General features: G+C 47.0%; 1 protein-coding gene across 1 annotated transcript; it reads right to left on the bottom strand.

Moving 5' to 3' along the window:
* Positions 1-276: 276 nt before the first annotated feature.
* On the bottom strand, positions 277-16,291 carry LOC106587969 (cathepsin D). Its single transcript, XM_045708990.1, has 9 exons — positions 16,048-16,291; positions 13,842-14,004; positions 10,632-10,755; positions 10,085-10,203; positions 9,604-9,803; positions 9,134-9,256; positions 6,929-7,073; positions 1,602-1,700; positions 277-1,015 (listed from the first exon to the last, which is right to left on the bottom strand). The coding sequence occupies exons 1-9, from the start codon at positions 16,107-16,109 to the stop codon at positions 854-856; spliced, it is 1,197 nt and encodes a 398-aa protein (XP_045564946.1). The 5' UTR covers positions 16,110-16,291; the 3' UTR covers positions 277-853.
* Between the last annotated feature and the right edge of the window lie 581 nt (positions 16,292-16,872).

Genomic DNA, 16,872 nt, shown 5'->3' with positions numbered 1-16,872 from the left:
TATCATATGAACACACAAAGCATGTCAAAATGTGTAGAATTGCAGGAAATGAATTTCTAAAACAGAAAAATCTAACTCCACTAATGAGAGTGGTGTGACCAGTTTGGGGGTCACATGGTCGCTTGGTGGGGGTTTGTTACTACGCTGATAAATGACAATATCAATCCTGACCTTTGACATTTGTGTGAGCTGAATTTCTGAAACAGGAGTGGAGTACTCCTACTCTACAGCATCTATTAGAAGGGGGAATGACAGTGACATTAAAGAAAGGGGAACTTCACTTTTTACAATTATTTTATTGAATCCAATCTTTTGAAGATACATCTTAAAGTCATTGACAAGAGGTCCATTGCCTCATAAAACGCAAATTAAAAATGTTACATTGTTCGGTTGCTTTAAAAATAAAACAAGTCCCTGATTTAACACATACAGCAGATCACCCAGATGGTAAAACTCAGTCTGTTCTGATAGTCATCTTTGACTCCCGATCCTGTACATCCAACACCACGTTTTCGGTTTCACTTTCACAGCAAATAACTCAGAAATTAATGCTTGTTTAGATCAGTGCATTTGAACTCTACACAAATCAAATTGCTAGTTTAAAGATTTCAGAAAAGCAACGGAAAGCTTGTGCAAGTTACAAGTAGTGTCTTTCCCCCACACTTTGATTTTGCCCGTCTAAAATCGTAAAATCTCGATCCACTTTAAATGTACCGCAAAACATTGTCCTAAAACCTTGACTACTTCCCAATTCTCCAAATCCATGACATGTAGTGTGCAGAACAAGTGTACACTTCAGGAGAAGGGTAGATGATGGATAGTGGAGAATGGGGACGTAGCCATCGTTGTAGTTCTACTTGGACTTAGCGAAGCCCACCCTGTTGTTGTCACGGTCGAACACAGTGTAGTATTGGCCAATGAATACATCTCCCAGGATCCAAAGCGGCCCGGCGGGGGCGGGGATGTCCAGGCCCATGAAGCCACTCAGGCAGATGGTCTTACCAGCCTGGCTCTCCTGGAGTGGGGGAAGGAATACAGAGACGCACAGTCAGGCGCAGAGCAGAAGGGGGAAGGAATACAGAGACGCACACAGTCCCACATCATGTCCACACAGTCCCACACCAAACAGTTTGAAACAGAGGGGTAGTATGCATCTGAACTTATTCATTGCTGAAATGCTCATTTTTGTTTTCTGTTGCACAATGTTTTGCTACGGTGTGCACTAATGAACAAGAACCTGATATGTAATGACCAAACAACAGAAATACTAACATCGTAGCCAACAGAGGGACGGTTTGTAAAGAAAGTTAGGCCATTATTACGCAGTAATAATTGTTAAAATAACTGAATTACATTCTGAGACCAACATTCAAATCAATGTACGTTGTCTCCCATGGTTCTGAGAATAGCTTAGTGAACTAAACAATGCCCTGTTTGTGTGGTATAGTGACTGATTGGACACTGTTGCTATGGTTGTTGAATTAGACTACCACCCTCTGCTGGATATCTGCCGCTACTGGACATTTACGTGTAGAAAAACAATGTAGAATCTCTAGAGAGACAGAGAGGAGGGAAAAAAATAAAGAGCGAGAGAGACTCACCTTGAGAACGTACTGCTCTGCAGTCAGACTGTAGGACTGTCCTCCCAGGTTGAATGTGATGTCAGGCATGGTGGGAATCTTATCACAGTTCACCATGTACTGAAACACAAGCAGAAACAGTCAGTGAAGGTGCTACTGTATTCAGGAAATAAAGTGGAGTATAGTTCTTCTAAGTAATAGGAGACGGGCCAGGTCAAGAGGGACTTCATTTAGCTGCAGTCGGGGCCCACAGTGTTGAACTAGAGGAGGAGCGTAGCTGCAGTCGGGGACCACAGTGTTGAACTAGAGGAGGAGGAACGTAGCTGCAGTCGGGACCCACAGTGTTGAACTAGAGGAGGAGGAACGTAGCTGCAGTCGGGGACCACAGTGTTGAACTAGAGGAGGAGGAACGTAGCTGCAGTCGGGACCCACAGTGTTGAACTAGAGGAGGAGGACGTAGCTGCAGTCGGGGACCCACAGTGTTGAACTAGAGGAGGAGGAACGTAGCTGCAGTCGGGACCCACAGTGTTGAACTAGAGGAGGAGCGTAGCTGCAGTCGGGACCCACAGTGTTGAACTAGAGGAGAAGGAACGTAGCTGCAGTCGGGACCCACAGTGTTGAACTAGAGGAGGAGGAACGTAGCTGTAGTCGGGGCCCACAGTGTTGAACTAGAGGAGGAACGTAGCTGTAGTCGGGGCCCACAGTGTTGAACTAGAGGAGGAGGAACGTAGCTGCAGTCGGGGCCCACAGTGTTGAACTAGAGGAGGAGGAACGTAGCTGTAGTCGGGGCCCACAGTGTTGAACTAGAGGAGGAGGAACGTAGCTGTAGTCGGGGACCACAGTGTTGAACTAGAGGAGGAGGAACGTAGCTGTAGTCGGGGACCACAGTGTTGAACTAGAGGAGGAGGAGGAAGAACGTAGCTGTAGTCGGGGCCCACAGTGTTGAACTAGAGGAGGAGGAGGAACGTAGCTGCAGTCGGGGCCCACAGTGTTGAACTAGAGGAGGAGGAGGAAACGTAGCTGCAGTCGGGGCCCACAGTGTTGAACTAGATGAGGAGGGGAACGTAGCTGCAGTCGGGGCCCACAGTGTTGAACTAGAGGAGGAGAACGTAGCTGCAGTCGGGGCCCACAGTGTTGAACTAGAGGAGGAGGAACGTAGCTGCAGTCGGGGCCCACAGTGTTGAACTAGAGGAGGAGGAACGTAGCTGTAGTCGGGACCACAGTGTTGAACTAGAGGAGGAGGAACGTAGCTGCAGTCGGGACCCACAGTGTTGAACTAGAGGAGGAGGAGGAACGTAGCTGCAGTCGGGGCCCACAGTGTTGAACTAGAGGAGGAGGAACGTAGCTGCAGTCGGGGCCCACAGTGTTGAACTAGAGGAGGAGGAACGTAGCTGCAGTCGGGGCCCACAGTGTTGAACTAGAGGAGGAGGAGGAAAGTAGCTGCAGTCGGGGCCCACAGTGTTGAACTAGAGGAGGAGGAGGAAAGTAGCTGCAGTCGGGGCCCACAGTGTTGAACTAGAGGAGGAGGAGGAACGTAGCTGCAGTCGGGGCCCACAGTGTTGAACTAGAGGAGGAGGAACGTAGCTGTAGTCGGGGCCCACAGTGTTGAACTAGAGGAGGAGGAACGTAGCTGCAGTCGGGGCCCACAGTGTTGAACTAGAGGAGGAACGTAGCTGCAGTCGGGGCCCACAGTGTTGAACTAGAGGAGGAGGAAAGTAGCTGCAGTCGGGGCCCACAGTGTTGAACTAGAGGAGGAGGAACGTAGCTGCAGTCGGGGCCCACAGTGTTGAACTAGAGGAGGAGGAACGTAGCTGCAGTCGGGGCCCACAGTGTTGAACTAGAGGAGGAGGAACGTAGCTGCAGTCGGGGACCACAGTGTTGAACTAGAGGAGGAACGTAGCTGCAGTCGGGGCCCACAGTGTTGAACTAGAGGAGGAGGAACGTAGCTGTAGTCGGGGCCCACAGTGTTGAACTAGAGGAGGAGGAGGAAAGTAGCTGCAGTCGGGGCCCACAGTGTTGAACTAGAGGAGGAGGAACGTAACTGCAGTCGGGACCACAGTGTTGAACTAGAGGAGGAGGAACGTAGCTGCAGTCGGGACCCACAGTGTTGAACTAGAGGAGGAACGTAGCGGCAGTGGGACGTAGCTGCAGTCGGGGCCCACAGTGTTGAACTAGAGGAGGAACGTAGCTGCAGTCGGGACCACAGTGTTGAACTAGAGGAGGAGGAGGAACGTAGCTGTAGTCGGGGCCCACAAGGTTGAACTAGAGGAGGAGGAGGAACGTAGCTGTAGTCGGGGCCCACAAGGTTGAACTAGAGGAGGAGGAGGAACGTAGCTGTAGTCGGGACCCACAGTGTTGAACTAGAGGAGGAACGTAGCTGTAGTCGGGGCCCACAGTGTTGAACTAGAGGAGGAACGTAGCTGTAGTCGGGGCCCACAGTGTTGAACTAGAGGAGGAGGAACGTAGCTGCAGTCGGGGCCCACAGTGTTGAACTAGAGGAGGAGGAACGTAGCTGTAGTCGGGGCCCACAGTGTTGAACTAGAGGAGGAGGAACGTAGCTGCAGTCGGGGCCCACAGTGTTGAACTAGAGGAGGAGGAACGTAGCTGCAGTCGGGGCCCACAGTGTTGAACTAGAGGAGGAACGTAGCTGCAGTCGGGGCCCACAGTGTTGAACTAGAGGAGGAGGAAAGTAGCTGCAGTCGGGGCCCACAGTGTTGAACTAGAGGAGGAACGTAGCTGCAGTCGGGGCCCACAGTGTTGAACTAGAGGAGGAACGTAGCTGCAGTCGGGGCCCACAGTGTTGAACTAGAGGAGGAGGAACGTAGCTGTAGTCGGGGCCCACAGTGTTGAACTAGAGGAGGAGGAACGTAGCTGTAGTCGGGGACCACAGTGTTGAACTAGAGGAGGAGGAGGAAAGTAGCTGTAGTCGGGGCCCACAGTGTTGAACTAGAGGAGGAGGAACGTAGCTGCAGTCGGGGCCCACAGTGTTGAACTAGAGGAGGAGGAGGAACGTAGCTGTAGTCGGGGCCCACAGTGTTGAACTAGAGGAGGAACGTAGCTGCAGTCGGGAAGAGAGGGAACGTAGCTGCAGTCGGGGCCCACAGTGTTGAACTAGAGGAGGAACGTAGCTGCAGTCGGGGCCCACAGTGTTGAACTAGAGGGAGGAGGAACGTAGCTGTAGTCGGGGCCCACAGTGTTGAACTAGAGGAGGAGGAGGAACGTAGCTGTAGTCGGGGCCCACAGTGTTGAACTAGAGGAGGAACGTAGCTGTAGTCGGGGCCCACAGTGTTGAACTAGAGGAGGAACGTAGCTGTAGTCGGGGCCCACAGTGTTGAACTAGAGGAGGAACGTAGCTGTAGTCGGGGCCCACAGTGTTGAACTAGAGGAGGAACGTAGCTGTAGTCGGGGCCCACAGTGTTGAACTAGAGGAGGAGGAGGAACGTAGCTGTAGTCGGGACCACAGTGTTGAACTAGAGGAGGAGGAGGAACGTAGCTGTAGTCGGGGACCACAGTGTTGAACTAGAGGAGGAGGAGGAACGTAGCTGTAGTCGGGGACCACAGTGTTGAACTAGAGGAGGAACGTAGCTGTAGTCGGGGCCCACAGTGTTGAACTAGAGGAGGAACGTAGCTGCAGTCGGGACCACAGTGTTGAACTAGAGGAGGAACGTAGCTGCAGTCGGGACCCACAGTGTTGAACTAGAGGAGGAACGTAGCTGCAGTCGGGGCCCACAGTGTTGAACTAGAGGAGGAGGAACGTAGCTGTAGTCGGGGCCCACAGTGTTGAACTAAGAGAGGAGGAACGTAGCTGTAGTCGGGGCCCACAGTGTTGAACTAGAGAGGAGGAGGAACGTAGCTGTAGTCGGGACCACAGTGTTGAACTAGAGGAGGAACGTAGCTGTAGTCGGGGACCACAGTGTTGAACTAGAGGAGGAGGAGGAACGTAGCTGTAGTCGGGGACCACAGTGTTGAACTAGAGGAGGAGGAGGAACGTAGCTGTAGTCGGGGACCACAGTGTTGAACTAGAGGAGGAACGTAGCTGTAGTCGGGGACCACAGTGTTGAACTAGAGGAGGAACGTAGCTGCAGTCTGGACCACAGTGTTGAACTAGAGGAGGAGGAACGTAGCTGCAGTCGGGGACCACAGTGTTGAACTAGAGGAGGAACGTAGCTGCAGTCGGGACCCACAGTGTTGAACTAGAGGAGGAGGAACGTAGCTGTAGTCGGGGCCCACAGTGTTGAACTAGATGAGGAGGAGGAACGTAGCTGTAGTCGGGGACCACAGTGTTGAACTAGATGAGGAGGAGGAACGTAGCTGTAGTCGGGACCACAGTGTTGAACTAGAGGAGGAGGAGGAGGAACGTAGCTGTTGTCGGGGACCACAGTGTTGAACTAGAGGAGGAGGAGGAACGTAGCTGTAGTCGGGGACCACAGTGTTGAACTAGAGGAGGAGGAGGAACGTAGCTGTAGTCGGGGACCACAGTGTTGAACTAGAGGAGGAGGAGGAACGTAGCTGTAGTCGGGACCACAGTGTTGAACTAGAGGAGGAACGTAGCTGCAGTCGGGCCCACAGTGTTGAACTAGAGGAGGAGGAGGAACGTAGCTGCAGTCTGGGCCCACAGTGTTGAACTAGAGGAGGAGGAGGAACGTAGCTGCAGTCTGGGCCCACAGTGTTGAACTAGAGGAGGAGGAGGAACGTAGCTGTAGTCGGGACCCACAGTGTTGAACTAGAGTAGGAACGTAGCTGTAGTCGGGGCCCACAGTGTTGAACTAGAGGAGGAACGTAGCTGTAGTCGGGGACCACAGTGTTGAATTAGAGGAGGAACGTAGCTGTAGTCGGGGCCCACAGTGTTGAATTAGAGGAGGAACGTAGCTGTAGTCGGGGCCCACAGTGTTGAACTAGAGGAGGAGGAGGAACGTAGCTGTAGTCGGGGACCACAGTGTTGAACTAGAGGAGGAGGAGGAACGTAGCTGTAGTCGGGGACCACAGTGTTGAACTAGATGAGGAGGAGGAACGTAGCTGTAGTCGGGACCACAGTGTTGAACTAGAGGAGGAGGAACGTAGCTGCAGTTGGGGCCCACAGTGTTGAACTAGAGGAGGAGGAGGAACGTAGCTGCAGTCGGGGCCCACAGTGTTGAACTAGAGGAGGAACGTAGCTGCAGTCGGGGCCCACAGTGTTGAACTAGAGGAGGAGGAACGTAGCTGTAGTCGGGGACCACAGTGTTGAACTAGAGGAGGAGGAGGAACGTAGCTGCAGTCGGGGCCCACAGTGTTGAACTAGAGGAGGAACGTAGCTGTAGTCGGGGACCACAGTGTGGAACTAGATGAGTGGGGTTGATCCTGTGTCTTACCTCTCCCTGGATGAGTGGGGTTGCTCCGATGGCCTTCTGCAGGGCCTTGACCTCGGCCGTGGGGCCGGTGATGAGGGACGTGCCGGTGTCCACGATGGCTTCACAGCCTCCCTTACACAGACTCAGCTGGCTCCCCACACCCATCCTGTACAAACACACACAGGTTTAAATCCAGCTCCCTTGGTGGTAGGAGGGCTGCATGGTTACACAAGGTAACAATAGATCTATTGTCAGAGCAGTAAATGCCTTTTCACAGGCTTCTCCATTTAAACAACAACCCAATAACTCATCATTTGGGTTTACAGTTCCCTCTCTACATAGTGAAAACAGCATTTATTTAATTAGTGCTCGTAGCCGACAAGACTGAATTTTGCAGAACGCACAGTTACAGTTGAAGTCGGAAGTTTACATGCACCTTAGCCAAATATATTTAAACTCCGTTTTTCACAATTCCTAACATTTAATCCTAGTAAAAATTCCCTCCCTGTCTTAGGTCAGTTAGGATCACCACTTTATTTTAAGAATGTGAAAATGTCAGAATAATAGTAGAGAGAATGATTTATTTCAGCCTTTATTTCTTTCATCACATTCCCAGTGGGTCAGAAGTTTACATACACTCAATTAGTATTTGGTAGCATTGCCTTTAAAATGTTTAACTTATGTTAAACGTTTCAGGTAACCTTCCACAAGCTTCCCACAATATGTTGGGTGAATTTTGGCCCATTCCTCCTGACAGAGCTGGTGTAACTGAGTCAGGTTTGTAGGTCTCCTTGCTTGCACATGCTTTTTCAGTTCTGCCCACAAATTTTCAATAGGATTGACGTCAGGGCTTTGTGATGGCCACTCCAATACCTTGACTTTGTGGTCCTTAAGCCATTTTGCCACAACTTTGGAAGTATGCTTGGGGTCATTGTCCATTTGGAAGACCCATTTGCGACCAAGCTTCAACTTCCTGACTGATGTCTTGAGATGTTGCTTCAATACATCCACATATTTTCCTCACTCTTGGTCTTCCAGTCTGAAGGTACAGAGCCCAGTTGATAGGTGGTAACTAAGGAGGGGGATGTACTTCCTGTCCATGCTTCAGCAAAGATGTTGTTCAGGACCTCAACCTCGTCAGTTTCCACACCATCAAATCGGTATCGTACCTCCAGGTGATTTTGATCAACCAGCTCTGTGATGATGTCCCACAACCCTTTTTGGATTCTTCTTTTTTGGAGTGCTTGAATTTACATTTTGTCGTCTAGTGGATTCTTAGTCCCTCAGATGAGCCTTTGAACAGAGTTCCTTGCCTTTTTCAATTTTGTTTTATCATCAGATCAATCATGGAGTCTCCACAGGTCTTGTTTTTGTCAACCTGTTTTAGACCTGGGTGGGATGAGGGCCTTAGTAGGTAGATGATTGAAATCCCCACATAAGACAACACCTGCTTCAGGTGACTTAACTTCAGAGTCGATGGTGTTAATGAGATCGTCAATGGCTTCCTGTTGCAGTTTCTTCTCATTAGCCGCTCCGGGTGCAACTGTATCCAGACACAAACTCATCTCTTCAGGTCCGGCCGTCTCCTAACCTGGAGACTATAAACATTGAGACAGATTTCTGCCTCTATGTTTGGGGACTCATCTGGAATGTTCTCATATGTCCATGATTCCGTTACACAACCAATTTCTGTCCTGGATGATCTGAGCAGAAGTTCAAACTCATCCACTTTGTTTTGCAAAGATATAGAATTGCAGGTTAGGATATTTGACAGTGGGGAGATTTAGCATCTTATGCCTTCTTAATTGCAGTTAAGACTCGGTCCCTTGGCACTTCTACATGAGACTGAAACCAACAGTGCAAATCTTCGTTTACCTCGGCCAGCCTTGGCTCCTCTTAGAAGGCTTCTAGCTCACAGAATGTTGTTTTCCAGAAGCTTCTGTTTGATGTGTGGAGCCAGAGGTGGCGGGTAAGTTTCCTGAGATTCCCAAGGGAATGCGGTGGGTATTCACAAAATGTTTGTGTCATCCATTTCGCTTGCTCAAAAAGTCCTAAAATTTTTTGAAAACTGACTAATTCTGACAGAACTGATCACAGACATACTAATATAGTGTCCACCAACAACAGATGGCTAATGTAGGAGATAGTTAGTGCATTCTAACGCCACAATAACAAACACAAGCAGCGGCAGAAGTGGCAGCATATAGACAATGGAAGAGCACTCACCCGTCCATGTGGACCTGCCAGTAGGCCTGGCGGCTGACGTTGAGGTATTGGAAGTCTCCACTGTAGTACTTAGGGTCAGTTCCTCCCAGCAGGAGCTCACCGCCGGGCTCAGACTCTGGGTTCCTGACACACACAGGACCAAACAGTCATTTTACTATTTTTATAATGTCTTTGCAGAGCAGAAACAAACTCAGAATTGTTATGCTAGTTTCCTGGATACAGATTAAACCTGGTACTTGAAGCCTTTTGGTAGGCCGTCATTGTAAATAATAATCTGTTCTTAACTGACTTGACTAGTTAAATAAAGGTTAAATAAAAATAACCAGCTTTTTCAATAGACATGGGCTTTTTAGTTCAGTACTAGGCTTAATCCGTGTCCAGGAAACCAGGCCTAAATCTCCAAAAAGGACTCCGGAGCCCCAAAAATTTAAATAAAATAGGTGAGGCACTCCTCTCTGAGGCACTCCTACCTGTTGAGGTAGAAGGAGAACACGTTCTGCTCTACTTTCTTCTGGCTCATGATGTTGTCAAACGGTGGAGCAACCCCGTCCACAGAGATACGGGGGTAGGCCATGCCCAGGATGCCATCAAACTTAGCAGCGATGAAGGCTACACCAGGCTGCTTGATGGCCTCACCGAACACCTGCTCCTCTATGGACAGTCCTCCAATCTACCAGAGAGATGAGCAGCACATTCATTAAAAAAGCATCTATAGACCATCAGGTCACCAAATTGACACCTAACACAGAGAGATAGTATTTTTAGATCATCAAATAAAATCAATTTCAGGCAGAAAAGTGGAAACGCTGTTTAAAATCATTAAGGACACAAAAACTGCCTTAAAAAGGGCATTGCTTTGGAGAATAGTACAATAGTGACAATGGATTTGATTTATACAGCACCTTTCTAGATGCTAGGGCTATTTAACAAGTGTGTAACCTTGGAACCTACCGTGCATGTGTCTTGGCTGAGGTACCCAGACAGACTGCCAGACCCATACTGGATGGCGAAGGCCGTTCCATTCTTTACATACGTGCTGGACTTGGCACCGTTATACTTGTGGTGAAGCACTGACAGACAAAGAAGGGAAGTGTCACTTAAAAAAATAAAATAAAAAATAAATAAATAAAAATCGGTCAAAAATGGCCAATATCAATGGTTATATAACCTAGAAGGAAAAGCACGTTGAAGCATTCAACTAATGGAGGAGAGGCATTTGGCAGAAAGAACAAAGAAACAATAAAACAGAAGATTCTTAGAAACAGATTAAACCTAGAATTGGACTAAGAGGAACATACAGCTTGTTAATATTTATGCTGCTTATAAAAATCAGTGTTCTGGACGTGAGTAGGTCCTACTAGCTCCAGTCATGTGTGTACGAGTCAATGGCCCATTCCCAAAATGGAACCCTAGACCCCTATGGACTTGTGGAGGATCTGAGAGGACGTGACAACTGTATGAACACATATGGGATTGAGTCAGTGTAGTGTGGACTTACAGCAGGCGATGTCTGTGAAGGAGCAGTGGACAGAAGGAACCCACAAGTTGGAAGAGCCTGTATCAAACACCACAGTAAACGTCTGGGCGGGAGTCCCCAGGCCGATCTCACCATAGTACTGAGCCTGGAAAACACACACACGGCTGCATGAAATAAAAACTGTGGTTTCAAGGACCTCATTAAGCATACTGCTCCTGGACTAGAAAGCAGGTAGTAGGATCTTTACATTAAAGTTTACTCCAAACTGGTGGAGGACGGAGGCCCAGTTTCTGCTGGTTCTTCATATACCTATTCCCTCAGAAGAACAAGCACCACTATGCTTTGCTATTGTCACGTTGTAGGGATACAGTGAAGGCAATCCCTTCCAACAGGTAGAGCTGGCCTGAACACATCTGGCAAGATCTACCTAAACTTCTCTGTTCATGCACGTCATGTGATTACTTCAGGCCATTCTACTTCCAAGACAGAGAGAGAAGTTGGCTCTGCCAGTGTCAGAAACGGTTTGTCTGAAGTAAAACAGGTCAGAGTGATCTCTTCTCCTAGTCACGCTGTTGAACATACAAGTCAGTTAACCTTCTGTTGAAGAACAAATAATAATTACACAGTTTAAACGATGAGTCAACGTCCCTCTTTCTAGGACTCCAATCTAGCACTTTATATCTTCGGTCAATCCAATAGGTCTTAGTGATTTCTCTTCTCCTAGTCACGTTCTAACAGTCAGCTAACCTTCTGTTGCAAGCAGAGAATGAACGATTACTCAACATTTTTCAATACGTGACTCAACTTCCTTTTTCTAGGACTCATAGGAAATGAACCTCTTCAGTCAAAATCTCTTGAGACTGCTTGACCACTTCATTGTGATTAGATTAGCAGTCTTAGTGTGTGCGTATCAAATGGCCCAACTTCCTTTAATAGTGCACTACTTTTGACCAGAGCATTGTGGGGAATAGGGAGCCATTTTTGGACACAACCTTTCTCTTATTAACGAGCTGACTATTGAAGGGACAATGGGTTAATTCATTTACTGTGGTTGTATTGTGGTTGGTTGATATCCAAGTGGTTTGATGTGAAAGTTCAATTACTCTGCAAGTTGTTATGAAGTGGCTGAAACCATTCCATGTTTAAAACTGTATTCATTCACAGTTCCAACTTTCCAAGCTTCATAGGAGGAATTGCATTCAATTTTACATGGTAGATGTGGGTGTGTTACCTTGTACCTATCGTTGGATTAATCTACATATCGCAACTCACTTTCGGTGAGAGTCTAGGAAACAGTGGAAACCACAACCATTTCCTGTGTTTGCGCATCCCTCAGCTCGGTGGAAGGAACTATCAGAGTTCCGGACAAAACACACAGAAACCAGAACAATTACTGTACTGTGTAGGCTGCTCAGAATGTTTATCCAATGTTGGGGAACTGATATCATGAACACACACATTGGCCAGTTTATTAGGTACACCACTCCATTCACAAAAATGGTTCACTCCTACAGACAGTGAGTCAAGTGGCCAGACAGTGAGTCAAGTGGCCAGACAGTGAGTCAAGTGGCCAGGGCTTGCTATATAAAGCAGGCAGACCGGCATCGAGGCATTCAGTTACTGTTCGATTGAACGTTAGAAATGGGCAGAATGAGAGACCTAAGCGACTGAGCGTGGTATGAGTCAGTGCCAGGCACGCCGATTCCATTATCTCAGAAACAGACGGCCTCCTGGGCTTTTTATGCACAACAGTGTCTAGGGCAGGGCTAACCAACCCTGTTCTTGGAGTGCCACTAGTACTGCAACTAGGCACCACACCTGACTAACTGAGATAATCGATTAGTTCAAAGATTGAATTTAGTCAACACACCTGGTCTTCCAGGTCTGTTAAATCAAAAACATGAAATGCCTGTGGCATTCCAGGACCAGGGTTGCCTAGCCTGGGACTAGGGTATACCGAGACTCAGCGGCAGTCCTGTGGGCAAAAACAGCTCGTTGATGAGAGGTGGAAGGAGAATGACAAATCGTGCAAGTTAACAGGTGCCACAAACAGACAAATAATGGCGCAGTACAATAGTGGTGTGCAGAACGGCATCTCAGAACGCACAACTCGTCAGTCTTCCTCACAAATGGGCCATTGCAGCAGACGACCACACCGGGTTCCTCTCCTATCAGCTAAAAACAAGAAGAAGAGGCTCCAGTGGGAACGCATGAACCAACACTGGACAATTGAGGAGAGGAAAAGCAACACTTGATGGCAGTCAGGATTTGGTGTAAGCAGCATGAGTCCCATGGCCCCATCTTGCCTGGTATCAACAATACAGGCTGGTGGTGTAATGGTGTGGGGAATGTTTTCATGGCACACATTAGGTCCCTTGATACCAATTGAGCAACATTCTACGCCCCGAAGAATTTGAGCTGTTCTGGATGCAGGGGGGGGGTCTGACCCAGTACTAGATGGTGACCTAGAAAATAATAAATAAATTTAAAAAAAACGAAAAAAAAAAACAAGGCCCTCTTTTTTCTGGTGTATAGATTAAACTACATAAAACGACACAGCCTAGTGGATTTGCCGAGGATAAACCGTACATTATGTCTACAAATTGTCAGCTGATCAGGCTCAGGGAGCTTAGAAGATCAGGCCTTCCTTGCTCTCAGTCACCGGTCATATGACCAACTATTCCTAGTTCCTGTTCGGTCACACAGAGAAAACGATCCCGTCACTAGACCCAACACTGATGGGAAGCTGAGTTACCCGTCATATGACAAACGTTCTTGTTCCGTCACACTTAGAAACTAACAAATCTGATTACCCAACTTTAATGGGAAATCAGAAGGGATCTTCCATCTTCCCTTCAGGACAGGGAGGGGGAGTGGGCTTTGCCTTGTAACGTTCCTAATTCAGCTAGCTAGGAAGACTAGCCGGAAAGGCTGGACTGGCGACAAGAGATTCTTTGTTGGATTTCTCCTGGCCTACCTGCCTGGCTTTTAGCTTATGCTACAGTACATTAGGGAAGTCAAGGGTGACCACTCCATTGGCACAGGTCACCTACGTCCCAAATGGCACCCTACTTCCTATTAAAGTGCACTACTTTTGACCAGGGCCCATAGCAAGGCTCTAATCAAAAGTAGTGCACTACGTAGGGAATAGGGCGCCATTTGGGACGCATACCAAGGGTAACTACTCCACTCCCAGGTCCCTGGTTAGTAGTGACTAAAGGATCTTCTTACATCCATAAAGTTCTTCAGGGTTTCTGGAGTGGGTCCATTGCTGGAGGAGGGGAAGCCCAGGTTGTTGTACTTAGTGTGTTCCTTCCCGGCCAACAGCTCTTCTGCTGCCCTCCCCGAGTCAGTCAGGGTACGCCTGATGGAACGGAACTTCCTCAACGGAATTCTGTAGGAGAGAGAGAAGGAGAGAAAGGGGAAGAGAGAGAGATACAGGGGGAGGGAAAGAGAGGGAGACATAGCGAGAGAGAATCTATTAGAGAACTCCTTTGAAATGGTTAGTCAGCCCTGAACAGTTGGTAGGTCAAGCAGAATCTCAGCAGGCCTACTGGTCAGCACTGTCTAGTGTCTACTCAACCTAGTTCCTGCTGGGAAACAACTTCTGAATAGTTACAGGTCTCCTAATATCAGACAGACACAGTGAAGAACACTGCTGCCAACATACTTTGCTAGCTAGAACAAGTGCTGCATGTGGCAACCTAGCTATGTGTAATATCTGTTTTACAAGGACATTGACGAATGGGAAACATAAACAATATAACAATCAATGGGGCATACACTAATCAAAGATAACATGACAAGATTACATAGGAAGTTCCCAGTTCAATTGATGAAGCAGATGGTATTGTTATCAGACAGGTTAAGGCCAGTTTATACTTGGTCTAACGACATGTCTGTAGACATTTATAATGCGACAAGTGTCACTGGTCTGAACGACATTTAAAGTTATCTGCAGCTGTCGCAACGTCCGTTGTCGTGGTTACCGGTCAGCCACAGCAACCAGACCTAATCTTACTGTGACAAGTTGGTGCAGGAGTTAATAAACAATTCTCCGATAGAATGACCTACTTTAATGTCATCAGATTATTTTCTGTAAATTTACCACTACCTTATAAATAATGTTGTGGGTTTAGTTTCCTGTAATAATGAATAAAAAGTAGCTAAAGTTAAGACGTCAGCTATACTATGATCATTAACGTTATTTGAACTAACTAGCCAACTAGCTAATTAGCAACGAACCAAAACATTGTTAAGAAAATAGCTTTTAGTTGCCCGGCTTGCTAGATTGCCATTAATAACTTTTGAACGGATGGGTTTATTTTGTTAAAATAGATAAAGTATACAATTTGGAGCACCGGGCTGCTGTGCTGATTTAATGCACACATACGACACGTTTGATTTCAGACGACAAAAGAATGTTAATGATCTCGCTACGACAGTTGTTTTACTACATGACACAGGTCAGACGGTCTGTAAACCAGCCTTAATCTAATTTACTACTACATGACACAGGTCAGACGGTCTGTAAACCAGCCTTAATCTAATTTACTACTACATGACACAGGTCAGACGGTCTGTAAACCAGCCTTAATCTAATTTACTACTACATGACACAGGTCAGACGGTCTGTAAACCAGCCTTAATCTAATTTACTACTACATGACACAGGTCAGACGGTCTGTAAACCAGCCTTAATCTAATTTACTACTACATGACACAGGTCAGACGGTCTGTAAACCAGCCTTAATCTAATTTACAATGACACAGTCAGACGGTCTGTAAACCAGCCTTAATCTAATTTACTACTACATGACACAGGTCAGACGGTCTGTAAACCAGCCTTAATCTAATTTACTACTACATGACACAGGTCAGACGGTCTGTAAACCAGCCTTAATCTAATTTACTACTACATGACACAGGTCAGACGGTCTGTAAACCAGCCTTAATCTAATTTACTACTACATGACACAGGTCAGACGGTCTGTAAACCAGCCTTAATCTAATTTACTACTACATGACACAGGTCAGACGGTCTGTAAACCAGCCTTAATCTAATTTACTACTACATGACACAGGTCAGACGGTCTGTAAACCAGCCTTAAATCGCGTTTGGGATCTTGACTTTAGCGGATTTTTATTTTGACATTGTCACAACATGTTTGCCTGGGCGAGAAACTTAGTACTAGCTAATGAAAAAACAAACACCTTTCTCTAGTGCCACTTGATAACATTTAGTTAACGTCACTTTGTAGCCCCAGGGCGTCTTCACTATTCATTCAGCAGAGTAAATATTCACAAACCTAGCTAGGCCTATGGATTTTGTAATACTAGCTAGCTATTTTAATAAGGACGTAACATTAGCTCAACTATTTAAAGATCATTGCTTTTCTAGCTGAGAAGCTAGCTTGGCTAATATGACTTGACTTACCGGACGAGTGCATCAGATGCCAAAGCAAGTGCCGCGAAAAGACACAGGTACAAAACCTTCATTTTACAGCTGCAGAATAACTTTAGCTACAACCTGATCAGCCAGCACAATGACTGGACAATTTGACTTGAGATAACAACAACAGAACTTTATCACCTGACTGTGTCGACGTTGAGTTAAAATCATGTGATGATGGGTGCGTTCCAGGAGTTAAGGCAGCTGCGCGTGCGCATTGCCAATGCGTGCGTTCCAGATACACACATTTGGCGCAGACCTGCGCTGAATGTCATAGATTTACAATGTCTGCAAAAGCGCTTACGGTCTCCAAATGTGTATTTCTTGAACGCACCCAATCCGTGCCGGCATGCTGTCAGAGATGTGTGTCTATCAAATTGTGGGAATAAAGATTTTAGTAACCTGCCCAGGATTTACAGTTGAAAATTAGCCAGCTGGCTAAAACCAGCACTTTTACTGAAATGTTGATTAATGTTCACCAGTGGAGGCTGCTGAGGGGAGGACAGCTCATAATAATGTCTGGAACTGAGTTAATGTAATTCCACTGATTCAGCTCCAGCCATTACCGCCAACCTCCTGTGATGTGCTCTGTCCCTGCAAAAATAATCTCAATAAAGAAGTGTAAACCAAGACACAATGTATCTTCAATGCAGACCAGAATTTGACATAAATATATTTGATATTTGACACTGTTTGCAGATAATAAAATTGTCTTGATGGCTTTGTACTGCATAGTCTACAAGTCATTTATATTGTGGGACAGGATAGGATATATCAAGATAGGATATATCAGGATAGGATAGGATATAT

Source organism: Salmo salar, chromosome ssa26, assembly GCF_905237065.1.
Source record: "Salmo salar chromosome ssa26, Ssal_v3.1, whole genome shotgun sequence".
Classification (NCBI taxonomy): Eukaryota; Metazoa; Chordata; class Actinopteri; order Salmoniformes; family Salmonidae; genus Salmo; species Salmo salar.
Note: the sequence above shows the minus strand (reverse complement) of the source record. Positions and strands in the feature narration are given on the sequence as shown.

Coding starts and splice junctions, on each gene's coding strand:
- LOC106587969 (XM_045708990.1), bottom strand. CDS start 16,109: ATGAAGGTTTTGTACCTGTGTCTTTTCGCGGCACTTGCTTTGGCATCT. Junction 14,005..16,047: donor GCATCTGATGCACTCGTCCG/GTAAGTCAAGTC, acceptor TCTCTCCTACAG/AATTCCGTTGAGGAAGTTCC. Junction 10,204..10,631: donor CTTCACAGACATCGCCTGCT/GTAAGTCCACAC, acceptor TTTGTCTGTCAG/TGCTTCACCACAAGTATAAC.